The sequence below is a fragment of the Bufo gargarizans genome, chromosome 8 (genome assembly GCF_014858855.1).
Source record: "Bufo gargarizans isolate SCDJY-AF-19 chromosome 8, ASM1485885v1, whole genome shotgun sequence".
In the NCBI taxonomy this organism is placed as follows: domain Eukaryota; kingdom Metazoa; phylum Chordata; class Amphibia; order Anura; family Bufonidae; genus Bufo; species Bufo gargarizans.
Genome location: NC_058087.1, coordinates 31311346 through 31329768, shown reverse-complemented (window position 1 = coordinate 31329768; position 18423 = coordinate 31311346). Strand labels below are relative to the sequence as shown.

General features: G+C 44.3%; 1 protein-coding gene across 1 annotated transcript; it reads right to left on the bottom strand.

Annotated features, from left to right (window-relative positions):
- Window positions 1-222: 222 nt before the first annotated feature.
- LOC122944446 (keratin, type II cytoskeletal 8-like) lies at window positions 223-17822 on the bottom strand. Its single transcript, XM_044302719.1, has 9 exons — window positions 17461-17822; window positions 10149-10357; window positions 8400-8460; window positions 4869-4964; window positions 3725-3889; window positions 3397-3522; window positions 2493-2713; window positions 1173-1222; window positions 223-713 (listed from the first exon to the last, which is right to left on the bottom strand). The coding sequence occupies exons 1-9, from the start codon at window positions 17746-17748 to the stop codon at window positions 577-579; spliced, it is 1353 nt and encodes a 450-aa protein (XP_044158654.1). The 5' UTR covers window positions 17749-17822; the 3' UTR covers window positions 223-576.
- Window positions 17823-18423: the final 601 nt, after the last annotated feature.

The window sequence follows — 18423 nt, the reverse complement described above, 5'->3', positions numbered from 1 at the left end:
AAGAAAAGTCTGGCACTCGCAGGATGGATGCAGTTCTATGTATTGCCACATCAGAAGAAAAGTGACGCGTTTCGACTCTACAATCGAGTTGTAGAGTCGAAACGCGTCACTTCTCTTCTGATTTGGCAATAAATAGAACTGAATCCATCCTGCGAGTGCTGGCCTTCTCTTTGCATATGAGTTTGTTACAATGTATCAGTTTATAGTCCAGGCTGTTTAGCACCCAGAGGATTGTCTAGAATGAATACAATTGTAACAAACCCCCAGCTGTGAGAGGAAGATAGAAAACGATGGATTTTTTGAATTGATCAGCAGGTTTTTAGTATAGTTATACCACATTTTACATCCTCCACTGCAGCCATCACCCAGAATGCATTTCCCCTCGCCCTTTTTTCGCTGTAGCAGCGCAGACACATGGGGGATCGGCTCAGCGTGACATCAATTTTTATTTAGCTTTTTGTGTGGAGTTGTCAGAGGCAGTGACAGAAATCAGCAGGTTTGTTCGTGTGTGCGCAAGTGTTGGTGGAGCTCTGCAGTGTGGGCGTCCGCAGCGTCGGCTCCTCCGTGCACGGCTCACTAATGGGAATAGTGACTGGCCTCCGAGACTGGTTTGCCATCAGTTGTTTCAATCGTCTTGACCAGAACAACTTTCTTTGGGTTCGGGGAATTTCGTGTCACAGAAGAAGTTCTCCCGTCAAAGTTTAAGAAGCCGGCTGCAGAAATAAAATGGAGAAATGTGAATAATTAGTATCACACAGACTTAGATACACCAGCTCAGCAGACAGTATCAAACCTGCTAGGCTTAGATACACCAGCTCAGTAAACTGTGTGATACATGATAGGCTTAGATACAGCAGCTCAGCAGATTGTATCACACATGATAGACTTAGATACACCCCTCAGCCTACTGTCACACATGATAGGCTTAGATGCAGCCGCACTGCAGACAGTATCACACATAATAGGCTTAGATACATCAGTTCAGCAGACAGTATCGCACAGGACAGACATAGATGCAGCAGTCTTGGCCAGTCTGACCACCAGCATTGATCTTGGTCACGGGCCCCAGATGCCAAGGGAGAAGGAATTTGGGAACAAAGGAAAATGCCAAGATAAACTTCATAACTTATTTCTCACATTTCCATGGAAACTCCAGTGAAAAAAACACTCACCCAATTTATCCATAGCTGAAACCTGGGAACTGGAGGGATGATGGTTCAATCTAAAAGAAACCACAGATCTACAGTCATCTAACATAGGAAAAAGTAAGGAGGTCATTTACTAACAGAAATACGTCTATATTAGGTGTATTTCTGGCGCAGATTGCGGCGCAAAGGTTGGGGAAAGGGTTGGGCCGGCAGGCTGGTCTCATTCATTTATGCAAGGGAGCTGGCATAGATTTAGAAATTGTGGTGGATACGATGAAATTATGTAGAGGCCAACACCGCCAGCTATAGGGGTTGTTAAGACTGGCGTCAAAATGCTGATCTTAATAAATGACCCCCTAAGTGTGTGTCCAACAACAACTTTGCAGACTGTTTCCAATGGCAAACAGCAGAATAGTGAGTGCAGCTCTGGAGTATAATACAGGATGTAACTCAGGATCAGTACAGGATAAGTAATGTATGTACACAGTGACTGCACCAGCAGAATAGTGAGTGCAGCTCTGGAGTATAATACAGGATGTAACTCAGTATCAGTACAGGATAAGTAATGTATGTACACAGTGACTGCACCAGCAGAATAGTGAGTGCAGCTCTGGGGTATAATACAGGATGTAACCCAGGATCAGTACAGGATAAGTAATGTATGTGCACAGTGACTGCACCAGCAGAATAGTGAGTGCAGCTCTGGGGTATAATACAGGATTTAACTCAGGATCAGTACAGGATAAGTAATGTATGTACACAGTGACTCCACCAGCAGAATAGTGAGTGCAGCTCTGGAGTATAATACAGGATGTAACTCAGGATCAGTACAGGATAAGTAATGTATGTACACTGTGACTGCACCAGCAGAATAGTGAGTGCAGCTCTGGAGTATAATACAGGATGTAACTCAGGATCAGTACAGGATAAGTAATGTATGTACACAGTGACTGCACCAGCAGAATAGTGAGTACAGCTCTGGAGTATAATACAGGATGTAACTGAGGATCAGTACAGGATAAGTAATGTAATGTATGTACACAGTGACTGCACCAGCAGAATAGTGAGTGCAGCTCTGGGGTATAATACAGGATGTAACTCAGGATCAGTACAGGATAAGTAATGTATGTACACAGTGACTGCACCAGCAGAATAGTGAGTGCAGCTCTGGAGTATAATACAGTTTTACTACAGGTATGATTTAAAGTACACTGTCCGTACAGTGATGGAGCAGACTGCACTGTACCAGCAGAGCTCAGTGGCATTTGGTAGAATAACACAGCTTTCCAGCAGTAAGGTAATTTCCAAACCATAGGTGTCCAGAGATGCTTTCTCTCCACTCACCGGGTCTCCTCGCCCTCCAGCAGTTTTCGGTAGGTAGCGATCTCAATGTCCAGCGCCAGCTTGGTGTTCATCAGATCCTGGTATTCTTTCACTTTGCGAGCCATATCCTGCTTTGCCTTCCTCAGGGCGTCTTCCAGATCCTGGGCGTGACCCTTGGCGTTCTGTATAGCTTGTTCCCCAGTCTCCTCTGTGTGGGCGATGGTGTTCTCCAGACTGGTCCTCTGAGAGAGAAAGATGGAGAAGACTGGATGAAAAAGTTGTGTAAAAATTCTAGTAGGAGATAGAGAAGAGTCCACCTGAGCAGGGGCCGCCCCCTATGGATACTGGAAACTGGGGCTCGCTCTATGGTGCCCAACGCCTAAAGAGTGATTACCCAATCCTATACACAGCTTTGGTGCCATGACGTTAGCATGGTGGCCCTATATGGCGGAAACCATTGGTTGCCATCAGACCCACTAAGTGTCTGAGAGCAAGGGACACCTCAGGGGCTGTCTCTATAAAGGCGAAATTATTAGGTGGCTATCTATGCCAGTCCAAAGGCGCCCAGTACATATGGGGCCCACTGCCACCCTATAGACAGCTTCCTAAAGGATATTAAGAATTTATGGAGCCTATGTACTGCTCTTGCATGCAAGTCTTCTGCTGACTATGTGCGCCCCCCTGAGGACACTATGAGAGGTGCAGCACTTGGCATTATATGGTGGCAATGGAACTGCCATGGTCAGGGAGGCTGTGATTGGCACAGTGGCGGTGGGCACTATGGCTGTGTTTGGTATTGTCGGCAACATTCCTGGCACTGTTGGATTGGGACCTTTTCTCTACCACTGCAAGGGATGTGGCTAAAAGCAAAATAGGCGAGTCAGCAGGTGGATCTGAGTAGGGTGTCCCCCAAGGGCCCATGTACCTGGTTCTTTAGGGCCTCATTGTCGCTGTTGACCCTCTGTATCATCCGGTGAAGATCCACCACCTCGTTCTTCAGAGCCTTCAACTCATCACTTGTCCGTTTACCCTGATTGACCAAATCATCAATCTGTGGATGAAGTAAAAAAAGTTATGAGCTGATTGACATCAGAGGATCCTATGTGTAGGGCAGGGGCCTCCATAGTGAAAAACTGGCCCCATAGCATAAATCTAAGCGTGGCCCCCCTTACTAAAAAGAGGTCCACGACCTGTTTCTTCCACTCTGTTCCCATCATTTGTAGGGAACGGAGAGGACACAATAAGACTCGCACCTTGCTCTTGTACCAGTGCTCGGCCTCCTGACGGCTCTTGTCCGCCATGTTCTGGTACTGTGCCCGGACCTCGTCCATAACCTGCTTCATCTCCAGATCTCGGTTATTGTCCATTTCTACCGTCACTTTGTCGCTGTGCACCTGAGACTGCAGCTCCCGAATTTCCTTCAGCAGAAAAAAAAAAAATCTCACACTTCAACTCAAAAGGTGAAAAAACACTCCCAGTAACTATACGCCATTGACCTGTGCATTTTCAGTGACATCTATGTATGTACTTACATTAGAAATCTTATATTTTCACTAATTTTACCTTTTAAGTGATAATTCAGAAAAAGAGAAATAAATTGGCCAAGATGTAATAAGCCTGGACTCCTGACTGATACGCTTTACCTGCACTGATACACTGTAGCAAACTCTCAGGACAGAAGAGAGTCTTGTGTTGCTGATGATGTGTTTAGCTCACAGAGGATACAATTGTAACAAACCCTTATCTGGGAGAAGTATAAGGCTGGTTTCAGACGAGCGAGTGTCACGCTCCGGACTCGCAGCTCAGCTCCCGTCATGAACTTCCAGCACTGCTGCGGTGGCAGCATTATGTCCGTGTTATCCAGTACATGCCAGACCTCGAAGGGTTACATAGCATCATAAATCAATACAATTCTATGCGACCCCGTCAGTGCTGGAAGGTCAGGAGCGTGAGGCACGAGCTCGTCCTTACGTCTCTAGCTTTTCATTCACTAACAGCAAGCAGATAGCTTTACTTTTCCACCCCCAGGTTTTAAAAGAAGGAATTTTCCCGGGGATGTGAATGCTGTTAAAGGGGCCTCCCATACCCAGGACCTACCTCTATGAGCTACAGACAAGGACCTGGCAACCCTGTGTATAACACAGACCCATTGATTTCTATGGCTTAGTATAGGTCAGGAGTTGGCGACTTCCGGCACTCCAGCAGTGGTGAAACTACGACTCCCAGCATGCTCTATTTACTTCTATGGGGGTTCTAAGAACAGCCAAGCAAGTGTGCATCCTGGGAGTAGTAGTGCCAGAGGTTGCTGATCCCTGGTATAGGTCATCATTTCCCATGGGACCCTGGATCCCACAACGAGCTCCTCATTGGAAGGCTTGCACTTGTCCGGTACTTTACCTCCTCATACAGCTGCTTCAGAACCTCCAGCTCATCTGTCAGGCTTTCCAGCTTGGATTCATTGTCCACCTTGTGGAGGTAAGTGTCATCCAGGTCCTGAGGGGGCAGAAGAGATTAAAAGGAAGAACATTTCATTATAAAGTCAAGGGGAAACCCTGTAGGTAGAGTGAGTCTTATTGTAGGTAAGGGGTGGACTGAGGGTTCCCTCAAGCCTTGGTCTGTGATAGGCCTGGTGCAAGGGGTCAACATTTTAGTTTGATTTAATCTATAAAATATCTACTATCTATAACAAAAACAAATGAAAGCAGCACGGCAGACAAAAAGTAAATGGTGTTCCTGCGGCTACGGAGACAATCCCGTATCCGAAAGTTGCATAAAATCCCACGCTCTCCCGGGGATGGGAATAAAAATAGTGTCCTTTATTCACCAGCGCGACGTTTCAGTCCTCTCACTGGGACCTTTCTCAAGCAGTGATACATAACAATGGTGCTGGGTACATATATATATATAAATATATATATAGGTTAAACTAGATAATTGATAATAATACATTATTGTCAGAAAAATCATTAAAAAAAAAAATGATTTAAAACACAATATAAATTCATGTGATACTCCCTATTAATCCCTAATGTGATGATGCATAATGCTCATTAATATTCACATAACATACCGCATTTTTAGGCCCATAAGACGCACCTAGGTTTTAGAGGGGGACAATAAGAAAAAAATATTTTTCATGACACCTTAGGTCAATCCACCAATTAGACCGCCAATGTTAATAAGATCCCAATCAGACCTCAGCTCAGACCCCAATGTAAATGACCCCCAATCAGACCTCAGATAAGAGCCCCATGTCTCCTCTCAGCCCCCAGTAGCCACATATATGACCCAAGTAGCCTCATACAGGTGAAACTTGAAAAATTAGAATATCGTGCAAAGTTCATTTATTTCAGTAATACAACTTAAAAGGTGAAACTAATATATGAGACTCATTACAGGCAAAGCGAGATATTTCAAGCCTTTATTTGGTATAATTTGGATGATTACGGCTTACAGCTTATGACATCCCAAAGTCACAATCTCAGGTCCCCTTTGCTCAGGGGGTATGGATTAATCAGCTGACTAGAGGGCGACACTTTGAGCCTAGAATATTGAACCTTTTCACAAAATCCAAATTTTAAGCTGCATTAATACAACTCCTTTTAATTTGTATTACTGAAATAAATGGACTTTTGCACGAAATTCTAATTTTTGGAGTTTCACCTGTATATGCCCCCAGTAGTCTCTCTTCAGCCCCCCAGTACCCTCATATATGCCCCCAGTAGTCTCTCTTCAGCCCCCAGTACACTCATATATGCCCTCAGTAGTCTCTCTTCAGCCCCCAGTACCCTCATATATGCCCCAGTAGTCTCTCTTCAGCCCCCAGTACCCTCATATATGCCCCCAGTAGTCTCTCTTCAGCCCCCAGTACCCTCATATATGTCCCCAGTACCCTCATATATGCCCCCAGTAGTCTCTCTTCAGCCCCCAGTACCCTCATATATGCCCCCAGTAGTCTCTCTTCAGTCCCCCAGTACCCTCATATATGCCCCTAGTATTCTCTCTTCAGCCCCCAGTACCCTCATATGTCCCCAGTACCCTCATATATGCCCCCAGTAGTCTCTCTTCAGCCCCAGTACCCTCATATATGTCCCCACCCTATACCTGCCATCTATGCCCTTCAGTAGTCTCTCTTCAGCCCCCAGTACCCTCATATATGCCCCAGTAGTCTCTCTCAGCGCCCCCAGTACCCTCATATATGCCCCCAGTAGTCTCTCTTCAGCACCCAGTACCCTCATATATGTCCCCAGTACCCTCATATATGCCCCCAGTAGTCTCTCTTCAGCCCCCAGTAGTCTCTCTTCCAGCCCCCAGTACCCTCATATATGCCCCCCAGTACCCTCATATATGCCCTCAGTAGTCTCTCTTCAGCCACCAGTACCCTCATATATGCCCCAGTAGTCTCTCTTCAGCCCCCAGTACCCTCATATATGCCCCCAGTAGTCTCTCTTCAGCCCCCAGTACCCTCATATATGCCCCCAGTACCCTCATATATGCCCTCAGTAGTCTCTCTTCAGCCCCCAGTACCTTCATATATGCCCCCAGTAGTCTCTCTTCAGCCCCCAGCAGCATCCATCAGCCTCATATGAAATAAAAAAGAAAAAAAACCTCACCTTTACTGCTCATGACGCTGCCGCTCCTCACCTCCTGCGCTCAGTCTTCCTCCTCTTCAGTCCGCTGTGCTGTGACCTGGCGTGCACAGCGTGAGGTCACAGCGCGCGCTCACACTGTGCGCAACCCTGCACAGCCGAGGACCAGGAAGCGGTGAGTACAGAGCCTTCACCACTTCCCATTCCTTCGGTACTAATGAATCGCTTCCAAAATGGAAACGCTTCATTAGTATTCGCCCCATAAGACGCAGGGGCATTTCCCCCCACTTTTTGGGCAGGAAAAAATGCGTCTTATGGGGCGAAAAATACGGTAATTATATCCATATACATGAATCCTCCATCCAGTGACATAATTGATATATTAAAAACTCATGTGCACAGCTTAATTAAAAACAAAATTGAAACCCCACATGCGTTCGGCGTCAAACAAAGCCAACTGCGCATGCGCAGAAGTAAAGTAAATAACTTGTGGAGCGCAGGAAGCGGTAATGAGGTGGAACGCACAAGCGGGTGTCAGCTGACACGTGAGCGCGATCCACCACATGACCACCTCCCCGGCATACTCCTCATTGATCTCCTCTCACTATAAATGTACATCTTGCGCGCACTACTGAAAACAATTACTTTTAAAGTAGGTTATCATTATATAATATGTTACTAGCCAGAGGGAGAGAAAGTGCGCGCAGGATGTACATTTATAGTGAGGAGATCAATGAGTTCAGCCCAAGTATGCCGGGGAGGCGGTCATGTGGTGGATTGCGCTCACGTGGCGGTCAGCTGACAGCCGCTTGTGTGCGTTCCATCTCATTGTCGCTTCCTGTGCTCCACAAGTTATTTACTTTACTTTTTTTAATTTTTCTGACAATTATGTATTATCAATGATCTAGTTTAAGCTATATATATATATATATATATGTACCCAGCACCATTGTTATGTATCACTGCTTGAGAAAAGTCCCAGTGAGAGGACTGGAACGTCACGCTGGTGAATAAAGAACAACCCTGGGAGAGCGTGGGATTTTCTTCTTTATCTATCTATCTATCTATCTATCTATCTATCTATCTATCTATCTATCTATCTATCTATATCAGCAGATTCCCTGTAATAAACTATCTACCATTTTGAGAAGTTATTTCATCCCAATAATCTTATTACAATATCGATACATTGTTACTCGTTGTCACTTGCAGTACCACTTTTGTCCACTAGTATTAGCTGATATTTGCCATAGATATCAATGCAGCAGCACCCCCATCTTCAATTCTTAACTGAAAGGCATGTATGACTAAGTTCGACCCTGAAGTTCATCACACGCACCTTCTTCGTCAGCACAAAATCATTTTCTAGTTGATTCCTTCTGTTGATTTCATCCTCGTATCTGCAGAAGCAAAGAAGAAAGGTGGAGAAGACAATTGACAATCTTCTTCCCCATAACCACCAAAGACTTCAACATATGTAAAGATGACATAAAATCTACACACAAATAAGAGGTTGTGTCACAAAACATATTCCACATTTTTCAAATCAGCGCCTGGATCTGAATACATTTTTAATTAATTACTTGTTATTAAAAATTTTGTATAGCCAGTGAGCTATTCTATAAAATGTATCTGTATAGCGCCACCTGCTGTCTGTTCCGTTCCTTATTTTCTTTTCTCTGTCTCACTAGGCTGGTCGCATGCGCTCCGTTTAAATCTTCAACTGCCACCAGCCACATGTTTTGTTAGAAGCCGTGGCAGTTACAAGGAGAGCGCTGCAGCAGAAAGGACACGTCCCCTCAGCTGTCAGGCCGAAGATAATGTAGCAGAGTAATTGTAGCAGTGAAAAGGGAGATCTAAAATGGGATCACTTTTTTTCTACTCTAGGGGTGCATCAGGGCGTCTTCAAATGGCACATGGTGTCAAAAAACCAGTCCAGGAAAATCTGCCTTCCAAAAACCGTATGGCATTCCTTTCCTTCTGCACCCTGCCGTGTGCCTGTACAGCGGTTTACGACCCCATATGGGGTGTTTCTGTAAACTACAGAAACAGAGCCATAAATATGGAGTTTTGTTTGGCTGTTAACCCTTGCTTTGTAACTGGAAAAACATGATTAAAATAGAAAATCTGCCCAAAAAGTTAAATTTTTTCCATTAATTCTTGTGGAACACCTAAAGGGTTAACAAAGTTTGTAAAATCAGTTTTGAATACCTTGAGGGGTGTAGTTTCTAGAATGGGGTCATTTTTGGGTGGTTTCTATTACGTAAGCCTCACAAAGTGACTTCAGACCTGAACTGGTCCTTGAAAAGTTGGTTTTTGAAAATTTCTGAAAAATTTCCAGATTTGCTTCTAAACTTCTAACCCTTGTAACATCCCCAAAAAATAAAATGTCATTCCCAAAATGATCCAAACATGAAGTAGACATATGGGGAATGTAAAGTAATAACTGTTTTTGTAGGTATTACTATGTATTATAGAAGTAGAGAAATTGAAACTTGGAAATTAGCAAATTTTTCCAAATTTTTGGCAAATTTTGTATTTTTTTATAAATAAAAAAAATATAAAAATTTGACTCAATTTTACCAGTGTCATGAAGTACAATATGTGATGAAAAAAAAAAAAAACAATCTCAGAATGGTCTGGATAAGTCAAAGCGTTTTAAAGTTATCACCACATATAGTGACACTGGTCAGATTTGCAAAAAATTGCCTGGTCCTTAAGGAGTTAAAGGCTTATTAGTTGAGTACTATATGGCAGTATTATCATGGAACTATTATATGGCATGATTATTTCTGCACTATGTGGCAGTATTAATATGAGCACCGTATGGCACTTTTATTGGCACTGTATGGTTGCATTGTTTAGTGATGGTGGGGCAGTATTATCACAACCCTGGGCTCTCCGCAGACCTGGGCCCATCCCTGGCTGTGATCAGACACTATAGTGCGGCTGCCCAACATATTGTTATCTTGTCAGTCTGAGAGCTGGCATGATGTATAAATCTGAAGCTGACCCAGTGCCCCCATATAAGTCCTATGTATCCAGCATTTACTCTGCTCCACCGCCCTGTACAGGAGAATATACTGACCGGCTCTTGAGTTCCTCCACCACGGATTGCATGTTCTGGAGCGCGGCCTGCAGCTTGTCCTTCTCATGCAGGAGGCCATCGATCTGCTGCTTCAGGTGGTTGCTGGACGTCAGGATTATATGATCAGTGTTTGACTTATATGTGTCCTTCTCCTTCAGGAGATGCAGCTGGGTCTTAAGGACCTTGTTCTGTCTTTCCAGGTCCCGGACCTGTCAGCGAGCAATAATCATTACAGTGGAGGATCATTAGTCATGTGAGGCATTAGAATTATTATGTTAATATGTTGCAAGAAAGTCAGGAATAATAATTTACACATGACTGCAGGATCTGACTACAAAGGGTTTCTTGTAGTCTGGTACCATGGAGACACCTGACTCTGCATGGGAGCTGTGTACACAAAACAGGAATTGTTTCATTTAGCATTTTTTTTATGCACTTTTAGCAATAAAAATGGTTACAAAAGGGATCCTTACAGTAGTGACCTCGCAGGATTAAGGGTTGCAGTTTTGGCTTTTATTTCAGCAGAAGGTAGAGGGCTTGGCAATCATTATCATTGTATCTTAGAGGGTATACATTTTCTTTCAGTCAAATAGTTTACTATGGAGACATCTAATTGTGCATAGGAACTTTATACACAAAACCGGCTCAGCAAAGTTGCTTCATTTTGCATTTTAGATGCTTTGATCAATAGAAAAATGATTGCAAAAGGGACCATGGTGTTTAGAAAGCAGCCACTAGGCGGCGCAGGGGAGGCTTTGGGCTAAATCTAAATACAATTGATATCCAGAAATTTACAAAGAAACCAAAACAAAAAATTAGCATAAATAAAAAACAAATAATTGATCATTTCAAGGATTTTTGTGTGTTTAATTTTTAATCTTTATCCTTGGGCACCTTATGGTGGAACTAGTTGTAGGAAATGATTGCAAAAATTTATAGTGGAAACCCGTGATTTTATTGCGATTTTTTTTACTGCGGAGCTCAATTATTACAGGAATGCTCAGTATTTATATAACAATAAGATCTACAACCTACAATATCATCATGTGAACCCCCTGATGATCATTCAGCTCATAGAAACATCTGCTACAAAATGACAAACCAAATGTATCAACAAAGAGACAGAGTTTATAAATGGTTACAGCAGAGTTTGCTACAAAAATAATGTTTCCTTTTTCTATTTTATTTATGGGAATCTGTGATGGAGTTTGTAAAATTTATTATCCATGCCTAAAATTTATTTTGTCGCAAGATATTATTACTGGAACAAATCATAAGATTTGGCAGAAGAGTTGATATTTTTTACTATTTTTATCCAAGTAGCCAAGAACACAATAACATTTAACTTCTGCCTTGTTATTACCACTTATCTCCACTAGATGGTGCTGCAGGGGCCAGGTTGTCCATTGCCATTTCTTATAGGGGTGTTCTGCTTTCAGTAACCCTTTTGGAAGCTAATGTGTCCGCTTCCCCCATATAACAAATAGGGTAATAGGATTCACACACACTTAAAGGAACCAGACTATGTGCTAGGCATAACAACAGTGACTCAACTTCACCTGGAAATGTTCCTTTAATTGTGCCAAGTGGACTTCAGGGCTCTGGAGCAGCCCATATAATAAACTGGATATTCCAGTAGCCCTGACTGTGACATTGCTGCTGCCCAATATAAATCTAACCTAGGTACCAGTACAGAATGCCAAATGCAACCCTGTGCCTTAAATCCCATCTAATCTGCCACATAACGGACACCAGGCAGTGAATAGATGAACACTATTGGATTCCAGTGTACGCATTCTACCTAATGTCCATAAGATCTATAATAATGAAGTATTCACAATGTTAGGGCTCGTTTACACGAACAAGTGCTGCCCGTTGACGTATTTCGGACCGCATTTGCGGATCCGCAATACACGGGCACCAATCCGTGTGCATTCCGCATCACGGATGAGGACCAATTCACTTTAATGGGTCTGCAAATCCGGCACGGAAGCACGGAACGGAACACTACGGAGTGCTTTCTGGGGTTCCGTTTCGTGCCTCCGCACGGCAAAAAGATGGAAAATGTTCTATCTTTTTGCGGAACGGAGAGATCGCGGACCCATTCAAGTGAATAGGTCCAAGATCCCCATGCGGCTGGGCCACAGTCGGTGTCCGTGCATTGTGGACCGCAATTTGCGGTCCACAGCACAGGCACGGGCTTCACACGGTCATGTGAACGAGCCCTTATTGCACCCCCACATGGCCCAGTGACAGCATTGCTGTTCTCTTGTATTACAAAGAAGCTTGCAGCCCCCTGAAGTACACTCTATGCACCCCCAATAAGGATGCCCCTGTACGGGGTGATAGCTATAGGGGTGCAGAGGTAGTTGTCACCCCCACTGAAGATACCAGATTGGGGAAAGGAAAGGGGGTCAATATAGATTTTGGATTGGGGCCCAGGTACTTTAGGTTACACCTCTGCCCTTGCATCCTGGCACACAGTCCCTCATGGCGCAGCGCCAGCTCCTGTGCCCGTACCATGAGAACTGCACTTAGATTATTCCTGACCACGAAACCCAAACAGCGGGCACTGAGCACACAGGTGTGTGGCTGCACAGGGAGGTTGGCATCGTAATACCAGCTGGGAGGATACTGTCATAGGGATTATGCTGCCCATGTTTACTGAGGGCATTATTCACAATACCCCAGTAATGACATAAGATCCGTCCATTATTCCCTGAGGCTGACATTCATTTTCTCACCATTCTGTCTGTGTCCTGTGCCCAGGATTAGAGTCCTGGGTTACCGCGTCCTGCGGTTACCGTGTCACACGGGATCATACAAGGTGAACGTGACCCTGACTCAGCCAAAAAGTTTATTCCCTGTCTGAGAAACGAGACTTTACAGAGATTTCAGGTTAAATAGCTTAGTCATCATATGAAAAGTTCTGCCACTTTGTGTTTCAATTTCCCATCATTTTCAAGATCTCTGCTTGCTGCACATAGATGGAAAGCCTGTCCTGACTCAATATTTCTCACAGAAGGAGGTTACTTACAACGGTTGTCAGTCTGGACTTTGTGAGCCAAACGATCGGATCTCCGGTCTGTTAAAATGTATCAAACTATCAGGGCAGGAGAGATATGATCTGCCTATGTGGTTGGCTCACAGAGGATTGTCTAGACTGGATACAACTGTACCAAATGCACAGCTGTGAGAAGTAGAAGGTCAGGATGGGTTTTGAGCCTGTAAAAAAACAGGAATGTTTCATGCACTGTCAGCTAGCAGAGGTTTTGAAAATAGGGAGGGACCGCAAATTGTTTTCATATATACTAATGTTAGATCACTACCCCCAAATTTAAGATATCATATATATTATATGTATGACCTGATAGCGCTGGTGGAACTAGAACTGACAGGGCCACACAGCAAATTTTTGAATAACACCCCCTCCCCTCAGTTCCCTTAATGCAGACCTCAGACCAGACTAAAAAATAAATAGTCACCTCTCTTCTCCTCCTGCGTGCGCCTCTGCACATGACATTCACTGTGCACATTACATACTGTCCTGAAGCTTCTCTGCCGGAGAAGAGGAGCAGAGAGCAGTGAGTAATTCCAGTGCAAGGACTAGGAGCACTGTACTCACCACTCCCTGGGCCCTGAAAGTAAATCCATTTGCCCTCCTCCAGGTCCCCTGCTTCCATGGTAGCTATGCCTCTGCCTGCTAGGACCCCCCCAGGGACCAGCCTTTAAGTCAGGGCACAACACATCCATGTGCTTCCCACCAAAACAAACTCATTCAGATGAATGGCACTGATTCTCTGCAACAAAATCTGCCGTGTGTGAAGGCACCTTAAAGCTTGTGTGAAACTACGAGCTATGTGTTCCTGCAAACCGGCCGCCCAACGTTGCTTCTTCCATCTCCAGTAACTCCGCTACATCAATTCTGCTACGCTAGTCTTCAGCAACTCTGCTACATTAACTCTGCTACACTGGTCTCCAGTAACTCTTCTACATCAAATCTGCTACACTGGTCTCCAGTAACTCTGCTACATCAAATCTGCTACACCAGTCTCCAGTAACTCTGCTACATCAAATCTGCTACACCAGTCCCCAGTAACTCTGCTACATTAACTTTGATAACCATTCTCCAGTAACTCTGCTACATCAAATCTGCTACACCAGTCTCCAGTAAAGAATGGAGTGAGAAGAACGCAGAGTGCACATGAAGGGTATTCGTATGTTGCAGATCTGTGATTTGCTGAACGAAATACAGACACCGTCAAGTGCATGAGGCCTAACTCAGCTACACCAATCTTCAGTTTTACTCTTCTACATCAGCCTTCTGTTCTGGTTATCAGACCTCCAGCTCTGATGCATTGAGCCTACATCACCACAACCCTGGGTCAACAACTCTACTGCACGGGTTCTCCAGCTCTGCTGCATTGGTTGTCCAGTTCTCATACACTGGCTGTCTAGCTCTGCTGCACTTGTCCTCCTGCTCTACTGAACAGGCGCTGCCTATCCATTCTGCTCTACAGAACAAGCCACTTGGTGGCTCCAATTCACCAGATGAGAGCATAATGCTTCATAATATATCTGTACAGGGGAGATCTAGTTTTATGAAATTGGTCAATTATAAAATGTAGTCTGCCTGCATCCACCACTAGGGGGAGCTCACTGCACTTACATTTTTACAGCTACGGTAGTATTGAACTGGATTCTATATAAGGCAGTATGCAACAAGCTGTAGGTAAGTGTTGTGACAGTGTCTTCGCAGGTGGGGAAAACACTGACTCCATAGTAGTCATTGGTCCGTCCTCCACGGTAGGTACTGCACTGTTCTGCAATGTGTAATTGTACTCTGCTACATATATTTGGCTCTCAAGGTTTGTGCGCAGGAAATATTCACACCTGCGAAGCTTTAGATGTTGTGGTTCCCTGTAATAGAACACTGAATGTCCTGTACATCAATGATCGATATCCGCTGGGTGTAGTATTCTGTAGGGGAGATACACCTGGGTGTCCATTTTTAAAGGGTATGCCGATTTTTTAAAACATTTTTTGTTATTGCATCAATGAATCCAAGATAAAATATGAAGCAACATTGCATATAGACTTATGTCTATGTGTTTCCATGGTAACAGATTACAAACCCTTTGTAGTCTGATCCTGCAGTCCTATGTCAGTCCTCTGTTCTGACCCCCCACTTCTTGATAATCTGCAAACAGCAGATCATCAATATCTGATTAGTAGGAGTCTGACTTTCAGATGCCACAGCGCTGCGACCTCCTCGCAGCTCACCAAGCACAGCGCCGTACATTGTATAGTGGCTGCACTTGATATTACAGCCCAGCCCCATTACTTGAATGTGACTGAGCTGCAGCAACAGGCCGAACAAAAGGCCTCTTCAAACATGAGGTGGGACGAGTCAGACATAAGGGGGCTAGGAAAAACGGTGCACCATATTTACAAAACATTGCTCCGCCCCTCTGGTCCGAGTATCCAGTAAAACAAAGGGGCGTTGCTAGGTAATCTCCATAGTGCAACTTTGTATCAATGAACTCTACTGGATACTTACACCAAAAATGATGCACACTGGGGCATACGTAGAAGAAACTGGTCCCCACAGCAAAGATATAGCTGGGCCCCCCATTAGGGAGCCCACAGGACAGAAAACCCTTCCATAACCCTTTGGCTACATGCACACAAACGTTGTTTGTTTCCGTGTCCGTTCCGTTTTTTTTTTTTTGCGGATAGGATGGGGGACCCATTCATTTCAATGTAGCCCCGCAAAAAGAAAAATAGAACATGTCCTATTCTTGTCCATTTTATGCATTTTTACATTAGAGCCGCCCAAAAAAAAAAAAAAAACTATGGCATACGGATGTCATCTTTTTTTTTTTTTTGCGGATCTGCAATTTGTGGACCGCAAAACACATACGGTCGTGTGCATGTAGCCTTTTGCTGATTCCTCAACCCCCCTCTGTTTGCTATTTATGCAGTTCCTTCTATTTTGGAGGGGAGTCCTGCACAGGTAATTGCCACCCAAGGGAATGAGACCAATGGGACTGAGCCCCTTCTCTCCGAGGGTCTGCCTCTATGCCATGCATGGCCATACACCATAGAAAACTCTGCCGGCAGTTTTACCGGTATTTGTTGCTGTGTTCAAATCGGTTGTTTTGACAAGTAAACAGTCGTTTAACCCACAGATCTGCGCACAAGCAATGTGAAAACTGCGCTAATTTGCAATAATAACAATGTTGGTGCAGTTTTTGGCCGCACTGTGGATGCTGCCCTTTCTGATCCGGTCTTATTTCTGAGGATGTGAGATAACGGAGCAATGATCAGTCCTTCTAATCAGTAACATGGTGCCGTCAATCGTTTGCTGCGGGTTATACAAAATTTCTGCGTCATTTTGCCATGATAATCGCGCCAAAACATGAGCTGTGTGAGCACAGCCTAAAGGGCTTATCCAAGTTCTACTCATACATTTTACATGAAATGACACATTGTAGCAAACAGAATAGGAGAGATCAGAGACAGTATCACACATGATAACATTAGATACATTAGCTCAGCAGGCAGTATCACACATGATAACATTAGATACATCAGCTCAGCAGGCAGTATCACACATGATAACATTAGATACATCAGCTCAGCAGGCAGTATCACACATGATAACATTAGATACATCAGCTCAGCAGGAAGTATCACAAATGATAGGCTTAGATACACAGCTCAGCAGACAGTATCACACATGATAGGCTTAGATACAGAAGCTCAGCAGGAAGTATCACAGATGATAGGATTAGATACCAAGTTTGGCAGACAGTATCACACATTATAGGATTAGATACACAGCCCAGCGAACAATATAATGGATGACAGGATTAGATACATTGACTCAGCAAATAGAATAACATGATAGGCTTAGAAACTGCAGCTCAACAGACAGTATCACACATGATAGAATTACATACTCCAGCTCGATAGCACATGATAGGACTAGATACACATTTTAGCAGACAGTATCACACATGATAGGCTTAGATACACGGCTCAGCAGACAGTATCAAACATGATAGGATTAGATACAACAGCTCAGCAGACAGTATCACACATGATAGGATTAGATACACAGCTCAGCAGACAGTATCACACATAATAGGGTTAGATACAACAGCTCAGCAGACAGTATCACACATGATAGGCTTAGATACAGAAGCTCAGCAGGAAGTATCACAGTCATAAATGGCTGATAACAGGGAACAATAGAACAAATTCAATGAGAGAGGAAACAAGCTGCAGTTTTATTGCCCCCCTTTACCTTGTCTATGAAGTTGACAAACTGGTTGTTGAGCCCCTTGATCTGCTCCTTCTCCTGGTTCCTCATCTGGTGCAGTTTGGGGTCCACCTCCAGGTTGGGGAGAGAGGAGAGCAGGAAGGTGCTGGACCCGGGGGAGATCCTGGAGAGGTTCAGGCCGCTGATGGTTCGCTGCAATCCAGGCTGGTAGCCATTGCTTGCCCGGAAGACGGTGGGCTGTAATGACAGCGAGCCGTGGGACCTACTGCTGAACCCCCGGGTGGTGGCATAGCGGTTTCTGGATAGGCTCATGGTGCTGGTGGCCGGGAGGAATCTGGGACTTGGTGCAGGCAGCAAAGAGCAGAAATGTAGCCCTGAGAGGACGGCTCCTTGTGATATCTGTTGGCTTTTCCTTCTTGCTTATTGACACATTATTTGAATGGACGTTCCTCCTCCGGAGGTTGGGTTGGAGTATGGCTGCTGTCCAGACCCTTCCCCAGATGTCACCACCTCATCAGCAAACACTGTGCTTGTCTCCAATTACTGTACCCCACTGTGACATGGAGACCATACCTCCTAACTTTTTGGATAGTCAAACAGGGACATTTATAGTTCATTGCATGAAAGTCAATTTTTTCTGCATATTTACACAGTTTTCTTAGTGTACAAAAATTATCTGAATAGACAAATTTCTAAAATACAAATTGTATCAAATACTGAAATAATATACAGAGAGGAACCAGACAAACACTTTCTGGATCAATATTGTAAATGTGACAATTCAAATCTATATCTCAGATCAAAAAGAGGGACACAGGGACTTGGTTCAAAAATAGGGACTGTCCCTCCAAAAGAGAGACACTTGGGAGGTCTGATGGAGACCCCCAAAAAATTGAACCCTGGCATAATGCATGGTGCCAACCAGTTGCTGAGAGCCTCTTTGCAAGAACAGCAGGAGGGTCCCTTGGTCTCCAATTATTAAGCGTC